General features: G+C 43.9%; 1 protein-coding gene across 1 annotated transcript in view; it reads right to left on the minus strand.

Annotated features, from left to right (window-relative positions):
* Window positions 1-18,119, minus strand: part of AGBL4 (ATP/GTP binding protein like 4) — a 1,420,095-nt gene that overhangs the window by 254,341 nt on the left and 1,147,635 nt on the right. Inside the window, exon 8 of the mRNA XM_019530625.1 lies at window positions 12,191-12,305. Coding sequence (XP_019386170.1) covers window positions 12,191-12,305 — 115 coding nt within the window. The remainder of the gene's footprint in view (window positions 1-12,190; window positions 12,306-18,119) is intronic.

Here is an 18,119-nt window from a genome sequence, read left to right on the forward strand (position 1 = left end):
CTTTGGTATACAACCACACCCAGAAACTTATAAGTAAGTTATACCAGTTTAAGTTATACCAGTTATAATTTTACAAGGTAAGTTATACCAGTTTAAGTAGTTAGAGTGTTGATGTAGCTCTGATGGTCCACAAAACGTGTGAGGGGCAATGATTTTTGCTGATAACTTTTTGGAGACCAGATGTATAGCTAAAAGAGCCATTGGACAATCTTTCAGGCATCACATGCCCTTCCTCAGCTCTAAGAAAGAAACAGAAACATGCTGATATCAAAGGAAAGCCTCCATACTTTCTTCAGATAAGCAGTCTCCTTGGAGGGGTAGAGGAAGGCTGTGAACTAGGAGTAAGATGTTTTGAGGTGCTGTTATGGGACAAAAGATCAATGTAAGTGTTGTATGTCTACAGCTCACCCTGGTTTCACTGCTTGCTCAAAGAAAACAAGTTATGACCTTAACTTCTGCTGCCTCACAGCAAGCCAGTAAAATGTTACCTATTGAGTGCAGTTACCCCCAGATATTTGCACAGGTACTCGTTATAACTTATAGGTTTGAGCAAAACAGGTACAAGCTAAGCCAGTGCACTTTAGGGGTGTTCAAAATGGGATGTATTCAATTTGGATTTGGACGCAGCCCAAATTAGTGACAGCGATTTAATTAATTGATTCAGATCACTGTCCCCGATTCAATTCGGCCAAGTCTGAATCTGATGGTTCGATGCTGATTCAGAGAATCAGTGATTTGGCCATAGACACAGCTTTAACTGTTTTCTCTATATACCTCGAGGTACCAGGTGCAGCTCATGAGCACGGTGATGGTGGGGCGGACAGAGTGTCCCACAGGAGTGCCGGGGAGACCAGCACGTGCTCCACAGGAAACCTGGATATGGACCAGAAGTACTTCTGGTCCATGTCCAGGTCCGCTGCCAAGCACACGGGGGCTCCCCTGCACACCTCCCCCTGGCTCAGCAATCAGCTGTGGGGGAACCCTGGGTGCAGCCCCGAGACCCAGGAGGCACCAGTTGCTGAGCCAGAGCGGGGGCCCCCAGTGCACTCCCCAGTGGACACAGAAGTAAATCGGAAGTGCTTCTGGTCCACTTTGCTGGTGAGTGCGGTGGGGAGCCCCCCGTGCTGTTGTGGGCTTCTCCACCTGCCCCACCATTGCAGCATTCATGAGCCACCCGGTACCTAGAGGTATGTAGAAAAAATGTTTAAAGCTGCGTCTATATCCGAATTGCCAAACCTTTCTGAAATTCTCTGAATTAATTCAGAGGGTAGCAATTTGATTCACAGAGATTAAAGGGTCTCCCGATTCAATTCAGAGATTTGGCCACCGAATTGGGTCAAATCTCAGACAAATTGAGTCAGGGATCAAAGCTTCACACAAACTTAGTGCATGTGTGCCATATCTGTGGCTCAGAGATCCATATTATGTTGCAGGATAACAAAAGCACCATTGCTTTGTCCATTTACAATTAAACTGGATGGGGAAGGAATGGAGTAACGAGCCATTTTGAATGTAGACATCATCTCTCCAAGGTTCTGTGCGTTTCAACAGATCAACAGTTGCTCAGCAAAATCCTCTCTGTCCCACCAACGTTCTTCTCTCAACTTGCAGAAAAATCCTACTTCTGGGAAATGAGGAACAGCAAGTGCTGTAAGTTTTGCAGACAATGAGAAATTTCACAGTATCCCGTTATCTTTTGGGTAACTGCTTATTTTATGATGACTAATAGGCAATTACTATGGTAATACTGCAATACAACATGTGTGAGGTTTGGGAATGAGAAATTATAGGTAACTACTTTGGACTCATTTCTATGGTAACAAAAAGTAATTGTCATTAAATACCAGTTATACTGAGGCTGTACCTGGTAATTATAGATTTTTTTATGCCCACGAACATAAATAAAACCAATACATTTATTCAAAGGTCTATGATTGTTTACTTATACGTGGTTATATAGAATACACAATGACAAATGCCTAATTAGGAAAAATAAACTCCATCGAAAGCTTCATCTCGTCATTCCAAGATGGATACCCTGTTTTTCAATTCAGTGCAAATTATGAATTACATATACATGAAATGTAGGAGAGGGAAATCTTTTTTGCCTCTAGCAAACTAAGGAGAAAGAATGAGTGGGGTATTACACAAAAGGCGATATACATTTAAGTAGCTAAGTCTCACAGTGGGGAAAAAAGACAATACGAGTCTCCTAGGCTAAGTACAGACAGTCAAAAAGCCTGAGGCTGAATTGATTCAGTCTTTGCAGGTCAGTCTAAGATTCAGAGATTAAACTGAAACCAAAGTGAACAGACATTTACCTTTGATTCAAGAAACGCAGCTACATGCCTGCAGCGGCTCAAACGGGAAGCCAGGGGATGCTAAAGCACAGCTCTCTGGCACGTAGTCAGCATGGAAGGAGTCTGGGACAGAAGTTTCATAAACTGGTTTGACCCAAATCAAAAGTCTGATACTACATTCAACCAGGTTTATCTTAAACCAGTTTCAGGCATTTTGAAACTGGCTTATGTGCACTGAGGTTCTGTTCTGTCACAGGTTTAGATGAGTTTCTGATCCCTTCAATCAGTTTATGTGCAACTTCTGTACCTAGCCTTAGGCATCTCCAGTCATCACCAGTCATTTTTGTCTTGCTGTTCATAAAACTAATACACCTAGAAAGCAATTTCATCAAGTAACATACCCCTGTGTTGGAACTGTCCTAAGTTACAATCTCTGCTCCATAACTAGCCTGTCTCCTGAAGCATCTTATGATTATCCTTACAAAAAAAATGGAAGGAGATGCTCTACTTTGATGAGCCTAGATCAGACTCCAGATGCAAACTCTACAAATGTGGCTTCAAGTTTAACTATAGGTACTTAGGCTTTTAATGAGCTTGACCTTATCACAGTAATGGTAGTGCTTTTCTCTTAAACAGTGCCATCTACCATAGATCTAGGAGAGTGTTTTATAAGTATTAATAACTCAAGCCTCTTAATATACTCATTAAGGTAGATCTGCATTATGTTCATTTTACAGGGAGGCAAGGGATGCAGAAGGGTTAAATGACAAGTCGGTGAAGAAGCGGGCTACAACCACAAATTCCCAGCACCTCATTCTAACATCTGAACCCATCGCTTCCTGCTTAGGAGAGTAATTGATATGGATAAAGGTAAACACAAAGAACAATTGTGCTTTAGTGCTGCAGTACAACATCCCACCGCATTTACACTTGAACAGGTAGATATGTAGAAGGAAAATAGCAGGGGGGTGGGGGGAAAGTATAAATGTAATATTTAAAAGCATCCTGGTTTTAGAGGACTCTGGGGGCACATCCAGATGTACGGGGATGTTTGGTTCCTGGGGGGACAAGTAGCAGTGGCGCACCTTGAACCACCAGTTCTTATCCCCAGGGAGCACCCATGCTACGTGCGCTTTGGGTATCCAGGGCTCAAAAAACCCAAAAAACAAAAAAACCAGCAATGCATGCTCGGGCAACGTGCCCTTGCAGTGCAGAGCGCTCCAGATTGTGCAGTATGTGGTATTGCAAACGTGTTGCGTGATGCATGACTGTGCTCATCCAAACTAGAAGTAGTTTGGTTTATTCCCTTAAAAACAAACAAGCAAAAAAAATTATTCTATGTCCCTCCTTAACAACTGTATGCAGACCATATCAACGTTCATATTTTCATTCAGGTCCTATGTGTCAACATCAACGTGGACTCCTCTTTAGCCATCAAGTCTCATGTGTGTTAAGACTCATAGGCTCTTTCTATCTAACAAAGATCCAGGGGGACTTTCCTATCCATCCACACAGCTAAAACTCATGTATGAGCCTATGTTACAACTCTCTTTTCTTTGGTCTTAACCCTACGGTCCTGTTATTCTCATCTCCCCCTAGAATGCTTCTGCAATGACCATCTTCCCTGCCCCTTTCTTTGCATCTCCAGGCTCGCCTTCTCTATCACATCAAACAGGCTACTTGTCTCCTCTTTCCCAGGCCTTTGTGGCTTCTCCCTCCCAACCTTTGATCAACTTGAACTAGTTCAACTCCTGCTTCTGCCCAGCTTGTGATGCCAACCTATTTTTTAATTTTTTCAGACAAGCCCTTTCCTGGTTTAGAGAGGAGCCCCCACTGCAGAGCTACAAAGCTCCTTCATCACTGTCCTTTCAAAACCCTCCTTAAAACCTTCTTTTCATTTGAGCCCCACAAAGAAAAAAAACCCAGAAAACTTGATGCCCATCAGATGGTTGAAGGACTATGAACAAAAGCACTCTGTACATGCATTTGGCTGAGAGGGTTGGCGTTGACCTGCCAACCCAAAATCTTTCCCACAGCACCAGTGGCTACTTGGGCGAACGATGAAAAGGACAGTTGATGCCATAAGAAATTATTTTAAAAATGATGGGCTGGAGCTTCCCCAAGCACCACATACTGTCATCGGGATTCAGTACCTTTGCAACTGTGCAAAGGAGAAATAGTTCCATAGTCTCATGGTAGGCAAGGTTGGAAAGAACCTGAGCAGATCATCAAGTCCGACCCCCTGCCATGGCAGGAAGAGTACTGGGGTCAAATGACCCTGGCTAGGTGATTATCCAGCCTCCTTTTGAAGACCCCCAGGGTAGGAGCGAACACCTAACCCTAGGGTAGGAGCGAGATCCTAGCCACCCTGACTGTGAAGTAGCGCCTCCTGATATCTAGCTTGAATCTGCTCTCAGTCAACTTATGACCATTATTCCTTCTTACTCCCAGTAGTGCTCAGGGGAACAGGGATTCTCCCATTGCCCACTGGTCCCTCTTGGCCAGTTTATAGACGGCCACTAGATCCCCCCTCGGCCTTCTCTAGTGGAGGCTGAACAGGTTCAGGTCCCGTAGCCTCTCCTCATAGGCCCTGCCCTGCTGCCCCTGACCATGCGAGTGGCCTCCTCTGGACCCTCTCCACGTTGTCCACATCCCTCCTGAAGTGCGGTGCCCAGAACTGGAAGCAGTACTCCAGCTGTGGCCTGACCAGCGTTGCATGGGGGGGAGGATCACCTCCCTGGACCTGCTCAAGATGCATCTGTGGATGCTGTTAGCCTTCTTGGCCATGTCCCCACATTGGTAGCCTGTGTTCATCATGGACTCGATAATAACTCCAAGATCCTTTTCTACCTCTGCACTGACGAGAAGGGAGTTCCCCAGCCAGTAGGTATGGTGCTGGTTCTTCCTCCCCAGGTGCAGCACCTTGCACTTGTCAGTATTGAAGCCTTGTTTTCATCTGCCCACCCCTGTAACCTGTCCAGATGCAGTTGCAGCCTGTCCCTCTCCTCTAGCATGCCCACTTCTCCCCACATTTTAGTGTCATCTGTGAATTTGAACAAGGTGCTTTTCACCCCCTCATCCAAGTCGCTGATGAAGATGTTGAACAGTGTGGACCTGAGGACCGAACCCTGCGGGACCCCACTGCCCACATCCCTCCAGGTCAAAAATGACCCGTCTACCACCACTCTCTGGGTGCGGCCGTCCAGCCAATTTGCTACCATCTGACTGTGTGGGCATCAACACCACAGTTGCCTAATCACCCCCTACAAGGGCATCAGTTGGATCCAATAATTGAAAGAAAACATGCACAGCTCAGAGCTGTGCATGTTTTCTTTCAATTACTGGATCCAGTCGATGCTCCACACCATAACCAGTTGGAGACTCTGGTGTGGTCCTAGGGCTTGGACCAAAATTCAACTGATTGTCAGCCTCAGCCCATGGACCACACCAGCCCTGGTTGGAGACACTTATGTGGGTCCCAGGGTGAGAGCGACATTCAGCTGATTTTTTTCCACCTCAGCCTCGGGACCATACCAGAGCCCATTTGAGATTCCTACGCAGTCCTGGGACTGAGATCCATGATCAGCAGAGCGTGGGTCCCAGCCCTGGGACTGCAATTTATCACATTATCTCCATGGAGCAGTCTGACATCATGTGTTACTTAACACAACTTGGAGGTACTCCTTGCTGGAAAACGCATAACTTTGCTATGATACAATGTGATACAAGCACACTTAGGTTATCCTGTTTCAATGTGCAGGTACTTACATTTGACATACATGTAACATGTGTCCCATGTAATGTGGCCCTTAGTTCTACAAAAGATGCGCTCCATGCGCTCTTCTTTTCCTGCAGACACCTTACCTAAAGCTGCAGCAAGTTTTCAATTTCTTGTCATTGCTCAACAGTGGGTTTTTGCATTTTCCTAGATTAAAACCTGCTCCAGTCCCTCTATGCAGGCAAGATCTTCTTGCCATCCAAAATCTATTTTTTTGGTGCAAATCCATTTTTAAAAAGTGCCTCCACTACTCCTGAACAGAATTCATTTACTACTATTTTATGCAGCATGTAGTTAACTTGTGGAACTCATTAGCACAGGAGCTGGTAGAGGCAAATAGCATAGCCAAGTTCAACACAAATTCATGGATGGTAGATCCATTTATAGCCAAGAAATGGTACAGTAGATGTATCATCTCTAAACCAATGCCTGGTGGATACCAACTTCTTCCTATGCTCTCCCTCTAAAGTATCCATTGTCAGAGACAGGATAATGGGTGAGGTGGACCATTGGTTTGTCCCCCTTTGGCACGTCTTATGGCCATTGTGTGGAGTCCGGGAGCGTGTGCTATACTGTGCTCTCTGCATCTCTGTGAGGACAGGGGATGGGGCTCCCCTTTGATCTACCCAGTGATGCATATCAGAGAGCAGCAGAGATGGCACCCACTAAAAAGTGGTGTACCTGGCCTGGAAAGGGAAAATGAGCATCTCTGCCTACCCTCGTTCCCCAACCTTGCAAACCAATGTCAGTCTTATGATTGAGCCATAAGTGTATTCCAGGGTTTCGACATGGCAGGTTTTCATGTTCTAATTAACACAGATATCGTACTTGCCGATTTGTGTCACTGTCAGAGCAAATCAAGTGAAGGAAACACTGCAACACTGTGGAACGGGGAGCAGCATCTGGTTGCTGCTGACTCACAGACTACAAAGCCTGGAAAGGGAACACTTGGCATATTTTCTGCTGCCTTGTCATTGCATCTCGAGGATGCTTCACTGAAGAGCTGCCCAGATGAAGAAACACATTCTTTTTCAGGCCATCTTGGGGTCTCATCTCGGGGAGGCGAGGCTAACAAATTGGAACTAATCTAAGCTGAAGATGGTGTGGTGCAGTGGTCTCGCCTGCAGGGACGTATTTTGACATTCAGCGGCACGATGCCGACTTTAGAACAAGTTCTTGGTAAAGGAAAGTTCAGGCCAAGCCCCAGGATGCACGACTTTTAAATCAAGAGCACTCAGTTGTATTTCCTGGGTCTAACTACCTCCCTGGGTATTGTAACATATTCAGTTATAATAATGCTAAACCACAGAAAGAGAGGGAGAGGGTTCAGGAAAAAATAAAAAATATACTTACAGATTCTGATTTTCTTTAGCTTCACAGAACTGACCCCCGATTCAACCCATGAAGGAAGGGAGGGTGAGCTTCACGGAGGATAATTATAAAAAAGGATAGTTCACTCAAATTTATTTTCTTCTACCACCTTCTATCTACGTAGAAATCCGCTATATTCGAGCTTCTACAAAAATTCCTTCCTAAAAAAAGCATATCACTTTATGGGCCTGTCATTTTAAATACATCAATATAAGACAGCAGTTCTCCACCTTTTTGGACTCAAGGCACCCTCCATAACTTCTGTGAATTGAGTGGCACCCGATTTCAAATACTAATTTATAGACGACGGTGCTTGCAGAGGGGGCTTGGAGATTGTCCAGACAGGGACATGCCTAACCCTATACCCATCGCTTTACTTTACCTAGTTATCTCCTAACACCTCACTTATCTCCTTCAAAATATCTGCTGGCACCCCAGAACCCTGGTTGAGAATTGCTGATGTAAAGTTTCATGCTGTGAAATTTAAGTTACTAACACGTCCGTCTAATGCTCCCTGTCACTATAGAAGGGTCACACTTAACATTATAGTAATCAAGAGTCAAACTCAAAGGTTTTCCTGAGTCGAACAACCCATCGGACAAGTGCAGTTAAGACCCACCGGTTCCCAAACCCAACAGCACACGAGGCTACCTTGGACTGTCCGGCCTGAATGGATCCTGCTCACAGCTGGATTGACCCGGGGGCAGCCCTTGGCACAAGTCCAAAGCAGATCTCCGGGGCTGTCTTAACCACTCCGCCATGGTTTTAAGACCTTGTCCAAGACAATCCAGTCTACCTCCCTGGGCCTTCATAATCCATAAACTGCAATAAGCTGAAAATTTGTCGTCTTAACTGATACACTAGAGGTATAAGAACAAGGAAGGGCTACATTAATGCAAAAAAGAGCATGTGCTTCCACTGAAAGGAGAAACGCTTTAACACAGCAGTTTTGCCATCCCACGAATACTTTGATCCTGCTGGCAAAGAGCAGCTGCTATTCTCATTTTAAGTAATCCACACAAACCTGGCCTCGTATTAGAGATGGGTGAATGGTGCACATCTGATGGGGAGTGGGGTCAACTCTCTCTCGTCTCTATCTCTCCGTAATCACATAAGTGCGGCATTTTTTTAATCTGCCCCCTTCCCTACTCCCCACTAAAAATAGCAGAAGTCTTAATTTCTCAGCCTCTTCTTTGCCCTGCAGAAAGGGAAATGCTTGAAGGAACACATAACTAGGGAAATGCTATAAAAAAGATGAATCTTTCAACTCCTTCTAAATTAGTCAGACTCATCCCCAGTAAATAAAGGTCACAGGAGATGGTTTCATCAGCATTTTGTTTAGGCAAGTGCATAACCATATACAATGTTAGAATATGTATATATAATAAAATAACAGATAGATGTATAATACTTCATAATATTAGAATACGTGTATATAATAAAATTATATGTAAGTGTATAATACTAGATAATATTAGAATAGGTATATGTGATAAAATCATTATAAGTGTCTATTATACTTATAATTCTGATTATATATGATATAAAATTATCGTTATACAATAATTCTATATAATATGAGAATATTTGTACCTGTTAATATAGTTTCTAGTAAAGGTTTTTGCACTGGTGTTACAAGCAGATGTTTCCCCCCAAATTATTTCAGCCGAATTCCTTGTTCCAGCAGATTCCAAGCTGGTTCTCAAGTGCCTGGCTAATCAGCCAGACCATGTGACAATGTTACTGTGCTCCGATTGGGCGGCTTTGCAACACTCCCACCATGAATACTTGAGCACATTTAATTTAACACCCCGTTTCGATGAATACTGATACACAGGCCTCTGAAGTTCACTTCCAGGAACATTTCTTTCAGAAGAACCTGAAGGTACAAGGCATATTAATAACCATCCTACTGGATCATCTGTGCCCCAAGCACTAATGTTTTTGAGCTGTGATATTAAACTGACTTGTTGCTAGTTATGAGCATTGCACACTGGAAAGTCTCTTGAGGAGCCACAGCGCATTTTCTCCATCCCCTTGTGAATTTGGAATAGTTTGCAAATAACAGACAATCCCTGGCATTACTGTTGCGGTTTTGGCTTCTAGTCCCATATCTCAGAATAGGAGCACTGGGAACAAGGGGAGTGTTACTCTTGAACAGACCCTAGGTCGAGCTGGTCCGATATCCAGCTTCTAGACTGCTGTGAAGAAGTAAGCCAGCTCCTAGCATATGTTTGCATATAAATGTACCATTATTTCCTATCATAAGCATAGGGGAGTAAAGCAATTTCACTTCCCACAGCATGGGGAACGGTTGATATAAGCTGAGCTTTAAGGGTGACCACCAGGTCTGACATTTCAAAGGACAGTGAAGACATCCCCTGATGCGCTTTCCCAGTTGTACACTGCTTTGTATTGGGGGGCAAAAATCTCCCTAGCACAGGCAGGAGATCAATTTGCAACCCGAGGCATGAGATTCAATTACCCATTTCATTATCCTAGCTTGCATAGCTACAAATGTGAACCCTCAATGAGCCAAGGAAATAGTCACTAGCTGTCACTTGAAGAGCAAGGGAGATAATGGAAAGGGGAAATACCAAGCTACTGAGGACTGCCCCTGCTGCACGGAGAACAGCAGACCCTGCCTGTACCGGCGGGTAGGATTTCCACTGCTGAAGGATATCTGCATCCTAGGGTCGCATGCAAAAAATTTCAGCCTGGAGTCATTTGTGTGCAAATCCAACCAGAGGGCCAAAAAGCACCAGGAGGACTCCCCTGACCAAGCAGGGAGTAGCATAAGAGTTAAATGATCAAATACTGGTGATCGATCCTTGGAGAAGACTTTCTTTCTTTTCTTTTTTTTAAATATATCCAATAAATTCTAGCAAATAAATTGCTATCTGCCTGCGAATTTTCAATGGGCAGGAAATAAATGGTTTGTCATAAATTATTCACTCAGCACTAGTTAACTACAAAGCAGGCCTCTTATCCAGCTTTTAATGTTCTGCTCAAGATAATAAGCAGCATTTTTTTTTTTGCTGTTTATGCTCAGTTTTTCATTATTAGATACATTAGGCCTTTTGTAAATAAAGTGAAAAATTTCAAACAAATCCAATGCTTTTTCTGGCCATCTCTTTAAAAGTCCTTTTGGTTCAGGAGAGTTGAAAATTCTGCATATCATGAAAGGCTAAAATGATAATGTGCTATCAGCTCGGCAATTATGAACGGGACTCTAATGTCCTTTCATAAGACCCAGCACATAAATTATGGGCCAGATGTCTTTCTGGGAAGCATCACGCACCTCAATAGCTATATATAATGTATAATAATAATAATCCTGCAAGAAAATCTATATGGCAGGTATATTTATGTGGATAAAAAAGGTTACTTAAGAGTAACTGGGGCTTTCTAAATATATTGCCTCTGCTGAGGCTAGGAACCGTGTGGGATGGCTTCTGGAACCAGCTTAGGGCGTTATGATCGCTGGGTGGTACAATCATTGACAGGCACCCCAACGGTAGCAACAAATGTTTCAAAACGTCATTATGACAGGAATACATCTTCAAGCACCTACTCTGCTCATCTCTGTCTTTCCTAAATAACTTTCCGTTAGATTCAGAAGCAGCAATGGAAGAAGCCTTAGCATAGAAAATAAGAGTGACCATCTTCCCTTGGAGAATTCTTAACATCCATTACAGTCTCATCACATTATCACCCATAGAGATGGCGATTAGCAGCAAGCAGACAATTGCAGGGGAGAAATGAGAAACACAAATGAAAATAAAAGAACCGATCAGTCAATTCTGGACATCCTGCAACACTTCCATTTCTCCATAGAAGTCTCCCATCCACAAAATCACCAGGCCCTATTCTGCTTTGCAAGGCAATACCTAATTAGATCACAGCCGATGGTACCATGGCTTCGGTGAGTGCTATTTAGTCTTGGATTGTAAGCAAAATTTAAAACAGTACAATACATTTCTCAGGGGCACTTCCAGAGCTGCATGCAATACATGTAATTGCCCCCACAAACAAATCATCCACTAATCAACTGCTTTTCATTATCACTTACAACAGCACATTTATTTTGTAAATAAATGCATTAAGAGTAAACAATTTTAGGGAAAACAAAAGATTTCCTGAATATGCTCTCAAGAGAGGTAGAGGTAGAAAAGTGCTAATTCAAATACTAAAATGAGGCAAAATTAACATAGGATGGAGTGATTATTCCTCTCCATGTATCGTTACCTATTACACTAAAATAGCAGACAGAAATCTCTGACTTTAATGGATGATCTAGGTAGCTGAAGAGAATTGTGATTGACTGACACATTTACATAGAGGCTGATGAACAGCATAATGAATGCATTTATAAACATGGCTGAGGTCTCCTGAAGATTTAGCTGAATTTAGTTCACACATCCAAGCAGACATGTAGAACAAATTTCCTGCTATAATTCATAGGCCTAGTCCTTAGCTTCTTACCCTGACAAATATAGCATTGAGCATAGCTGTTCACTAGGAAATGATTTCAAAGAGAGTTTTGCCTATGTAAGGACTTTCTGGGCCTGGCAGTACTGTTTGGCCATATGAGAGCTGTCAGTTCACATAAAACATTTTATTTCTGCATCAAGTCCAGCAATAAAGAGTATAGAAAATTGAATTGTATGAGCCTGTGCGGTGAAACAATGCAAAGTTAAGAGCACGGTGTGATGTGCAGTTTCAACAATGCATACCATACCTGTAATTTCCTAGATATACTCCATCTGGATTAAGCATCGGTGCAATCTTGAAAACCAAATGATCCCGCAGTACTTTGGCTACAGGATGTTGGCTCACAAGGAAATCAATTATACCTGGAAGAAATAAGAATGGCCTTAAGATCTTGTGTGTGAAAACCACAATGTCAACACATCTGTTGAATTTTGCTCCTACAAAAATAAAATCGACATTCTTTTCTGTTGAATTGAGTGCTCCAGCAAAATATAATATAATGCAAGCATTCATATAGCGCTTGACATGTTTGAAGTACTTTACAAATGTTTGTTAAATAGCCTTCAATCCATCCCAGAGACATAGATCCATATAACCTCCCCCCATTCAGAAGAAGAGGCAAGATTATCAACAGGGGAAGCAGACATAAGCCTATTAACATCAGTGAAATTACATCCCCCTGACTACCAGTGTGACAGGTGACCATCTCAAGGCCAATCCAACTGTTGGTTTCCCATTTATTGCCCCGATGCCAAGAGAGTGTAATACGCAACTCCAAACCATCCCTACACTGTGTCCCATGCCTCACAGATGGCATCCAAAAATCACTTCCAAAAGTGGGCAGCAGAGCCCCCACGGCTTGGTCCTTGGGCCCGCACTGTTCAATTTCTTTATCAGCGATTTGGATGATGGGTGAAAAGCAACCTGTTTAAATTTGCTGATCAGACCAAAATTTGGGGTGAGGTGAGCACACTAGTAGGGAGGGAAAGACTGCAGCAAGACATGGGTATGTTACAGGGGTGGGCTAACAAAAACAGGATGCGTTTCAACACTGACAAGTGCAGGGTGCTGCACTTGGGTGTAGTAACCAGCAACACAGTTATAAGATGGGAAATGCCCTTCTTGAGAGCATGGAGGCAGAAAGGGATCTTGGAGTCATTAAGGACTCCAAGATGACCATGGGCCGACAATGTGAGGTCATGGTTGGCAGGACTAACTGGACGTTGTCATGCATCCACAGGTGCATCTCAAGTAGGGCCAAGGAGGTGATCCTTCCCCTCTATGCTACATTAGTCAGGACACAGCTGGAGTACTGCATCCAGTTCTGTGCGCCCCACTTCAGGAGGGATGTGGACAACATGGAGAGGGTGCAGAGGAGACCACTTGCATGATCTGGGGACAACAGGGCAGACCCTACATTGAGAGGCTGTGGGACCTGAATGTGTTCAGCCTTCACAAGAGAAGGCTGAGGGGGGACCTGGTGATAGTCTATAAACTCACTACGGGGGACCAGAAGGGTTTGGGAGAGACCTTGTTTCCCCAAGCGCCCCCTGGCATAACAAGGAATAACAGCCACAAGTTGTTGGAGAGGAGGTTTAGATTAGACATCCGCAAGAACTACTTCATGGTCAGGGCGGCTAGGATCTGGAACCAACTTCTAAGGGAAGTGGTGCTGGCTCCTACCCTGGGGGTCTTTAAAAGGAGGCTTGATGCCTAGCTGGCTGGAATCATTTGAGTCCAGTTTTTTCTCCTGCCCAGGCAGGGGGTTGGACTTGAAGATCTACAAGGTCCCTTCTGACCCTACTCCTATGATTCTATTGCCCCATAGCTGGGCCACACTTGGCCTCCCATTCAAACTTGGCCTCAGGTGTCCTCAGATGTGCCTGGGTCACATGTGCCCTCTCTGGGGCCACAACTCCACCCCTCACTTGGGCTCCTGGGCCTTATGCCCCTTAGGCCTCCTGGGTTCCTTGCCCCTATGGGCTTCTTGCCCCTCATCTCACTCTGGGCTCCTGGCCCCTATGGCCTCAGGTCCCTTGCTGGACCTTGGCTGTGTCTCAGACCCCACTCAGTGGACCTGGACCCTGCCTCAGGCCCCAGTCAGTGGACCTGGGCCCTGTGCTTTCCTGTCAGGGTGTGCTCCCCTAGCCTTTCCCCTCCACAGGTCACCCACAAGGCATTGGGGGCTGAGGCTTTCTGGTGCCTCATCCTCACCTTTCAGTGGGGAGGCACAGGTGTGGCATTTCCTGGAGACTGCCCCATCACAGGCAGCCCCACCATACCATCCAACCCCAGCAGGTCATGTCCCACGACCAGGAACCTCCTCCATCGCCACAGTTCCTACCCTGACCTCCAGATGTTCTGGGAGCTGCAGGCTGAGTGACGTTGCTCTGCTCCTAGGGCAGTGGCTTAAACTGAGACTGCCCAGCCCTCCTCCAATCCGATGGCCCCCTTTCAATCATGTGACCATTTAACTGGGCCAAACTGCACCTGCCAGCATCTCAAAGCCTGCCTAAAACCTCTTAAAGTTGCAAGCATAACTAGTGATACAGGGTAGAGGAATAAGTCATGTTCAACCATACGTTGAACAATTTTTTTATTATTATTATTGTTTCTACCAATTTTCCAGGAACAGAAGTTAGGCTCACTGGCCTGTAATACCCTGCACCCCCTCTAGAGCCTTTTACTGTGAGGTTTATCCTGTGAAGCAGGAACCTTTTACTGATTTTCCCCAAAATAAATCAATCACTGAGCTAGTATAACAGGATTAAATTAAGCAGAGAAAAAAGAAGGCTGATCATCAGGAAAATTTCACTAATGGTGAGCTCTATTAGGCTCTGGAATAGTCTCTCCAGGGAAGAAGTGGAAGCCTCGTCATCAGAGTCATTTAAAATTGGACGAGGCAAAACACTAGGGAACATACAGCAGGAAATAGTTCAGCTTCAGTGGGACAGCTCATGCTAACTGGATGATTTAGAGAGTTTCTTCCCTCTCTTACTTCTATAATCTGACCAACTTCTATTTTTAAATATCACACACCAGATAAAACACTCAAAACAGTAGTTCAGCTGACTGTAAAGCCCTGGCTAGGTAGATGCTTACATGGATCGATGGCCTAAAACCTCACAAAGCGGACCCATTTGCTAAAATGTATTTTGCTGTCTTAGTACCAACAAATGTAAGCGATGCTTACTGCCATGAGTGAATTCTGTTTTACTGTGGCACTAAGGTAAAAATCAGGGCTTCTCTATTAAAAAAAAAATAACCAGAGTATCACAGACCCTCAATACTGATACTTTTTGATTGATTAATGGCTGTTTTTCTATGCATTTCGAAGGAGAAAGAATCCCTGTTATTAAGGAGATCTCTCACCAGAAGCCACAGTGGTATACAAGGTTAGTAAACTGCACAAATATGACAGGCCTAGCTTCTTAAACACTACTCTTCTAACTGGTTGCTGGCAATTTCTAAACCAGAGTACACAGTGAGCACCATTAGAGGACTCACAGATATCTAAAGGTATACTATTGTATTCTTAAACATTACAGTGACGTGGAGAGACATGTGTCCCAGTCTGCCCCTGGCCTCCGTTTTCCTTCTGGTAGTTGTTCTGGTAGCCCCACTATAACACACCCTGCACTGACGACAACATCACCCAGGAAGAGGGTTACAGCAGCTCTCCGTGCTTTGCTTCTCTTATTTCATGCACTTTCTCTGATGGATCTTGGCAGGAACATCCCGCTAACGAGCAGCTGCAATCTAAATTTTATATAGAAAATCTTGTTTTCTTTTACTGAACTCTTAGGTAGCAGGCGATATTCAGAGCACTGAATGCAGGTTGTGTGAGCAATGACAAGATTGCACTGGACAGGAAATACTGCCAGCACACAAAATGTTTCAGTCGGCTCAGTTTCTCCTTTGCCATAAAACGTGGCTGTTGGAAAGCATGTCCTGCGTTTCAAGCTGTCCAGCACCAGGCCCCCTAACGTGCTTTGCCTCCTCCATTAAATCTGTAAGTACAGTACAATTTGAGCCCTGCTTAAACTCCATATTTTAAGGCTACGGTTACTGAAACCTGAGTGCATTTCTGCAGAGGCTTCTCCCTCACTCTCTTCTAAGCTAAGTGATACAAATGATGAAGCAAGGGTTAAAAACCCCAGAGAAGATGACCAAAACTGGAGGAGAGATAGTCCCAAGGATCATCATAAAAAACACAAATGCTGAATGCATATGTATGCAAGCACTCCCCATCAAAAAGTTACTTTAAGTGACACAATAATCAATAGAATTAGTGCAGAGGCATTCTTTCCAGAAAAAAAACTTGACAGCCGGTAGATCAATAATATTTAGAGTAAAAAGATAGATATTGGGTTATTAAAAAAAATACCATCTCTCAAAAGTTGGTCCTTGTGTTAATAAATCAATACAAACTAAATTTTCCATCTTCTATAATCAGCAAGAGACGTATCAGTGTATCTCATTATGCCGAGGTTAAGAATTTGGCAGCCACCAAAGCCCATTTAATATCATTTACTTCAAGGCAGACAGCAATACAACAGATGCCCTAATTTATTTGTTGGGCCTTGTATTAAAATAACAGTTTGCTGGTAAACAGGAAGGGTAACGATGCCAGTCACCCTTGTTAGTGGCTAATAATTGCTTAATTTGTCCACTAATTGACCTGTGCTACTGTTGAGGCGTTGGATCATGTTGCAGAGTATGAAGTAAACAAGGCCACTGTAATGTTACCTTAGAGAATGACTTCTGGAAATAGAACTATTTATTGCTATAAATTTTCTCTTCACAGATGAGCAGATTAATTGGTCTGCCAATTAGTCTGCTATTAAAGGAAAAAGTGCTGCCCATAGATTGGTCAGATTTTGGAACTCTAGCTCCGGTTTGGGTCAAATGAAGTGATCCAGTTTCAGTCCGTCAAATCAAACACAAGAAAAGAAACTTTTTAAAAAAAAGATGATGTCTCTGTAACTGAAGACCAAGGAAATACCTCAATGAACGCGATGCTAGCTTTGCAAAGCGCTCACAATAAAATGGAGAACAAGATGGATGATCGCACTCAAACAAAGTGTGTGTAAATGTTGGTAGCAGTCTGTGGAAACAAAACAGCTTGATCATATTTGTGATCTTTTTATTCTAGACAAGGCCTATTCTGGAAAGTAATTAATGCAATTTCTGACACCTCTTTGATCAAAACTCTTTAACGTCTCCCTCTGCTCTGAAAAACTAAAATGTTTTTTGTTCCTTCTTCCATCTTTGCCACATCCTTCCTCTATCTGCACGGCCTACATGCTACTACAGTATTTACCTGAATCCAAGATGACTCTGAATTTAAAATGACCCCAATAAGTAGATCCTATATGTGGATGATTTATAAATGAGTTATCATTTTTCCACATATAGTATCTAATTATTGTGGAGTCACCTTAAACTTGTGCTTCCCCCCCACCCCCACCCAACTGCTACAGTGGGAAAAACAGTGGCATAGGGGCAGGCAGTGGGGGAGGCAGTAGGGGGGACCGGCAGTGTATTAAAACATCCTGACCCCTACCATTTACCCCCTGCTGCCTCCCCCAAGCACCTACCCCAGGGCCTGGGCTGGATATGTCACCACAGCCATCGCTACCAAGCCAGGCCAGGACCCAAGCAAGCACATGCTTCATGCGCCAGGCTGGAACAGGGGTACAGCTGGAGCAAGGGTAAGTGTGGGGACAGGTAAGTGGAAGGTCAGTGGCAGAGGTTTGGGGGGGGGGATGGTGTAGGGGCAGAGGCAACAAGGGGGGAAGGCAGAAAGCACCTGCTCCTCCATGCTGCTTCATACTTGAAGGGCTCAAGATGAAGGGCATTCCCCCCCACCCCCCGGTTAAATGGGAAAGAAAACATCTTGAATTTGAATAAATATGGTTGATGTTTAATTGAGTAACTATATGATATGTCTGTGCTCTTCCTATTATTGAAAATATAAATCATTGTAGAATCCAATGCAATATGGCATTTAGCAAGCGAAACATAACCTGGACTGGGTCTGGGATATGCTAGGAAAGAAGTAGCTAGTCAAACTCTTAGGGCTGGCTCCTGGCACCTGAATACTTGACTCCTGTATCAAGATCCACCACACCATGGAGCTAAAAGTAAATGAGAGAAATAAAACCAAAATGATG

This window comes from Crocodylus porosus, unplaced genomic scaffold, assembly GCF_001723895.1.
Source record: "Crocodylus porosus isolate Cpor-Errol unplaced genomic scaffold, CroPor_comp1, whole genome shotgun sequence".
Taxonomy (NCBI): Eukaryota; Metazoa; Chordata; order Crocodylia; family Crocodylidae; genus Crocodylus; species Crocodylus porosus.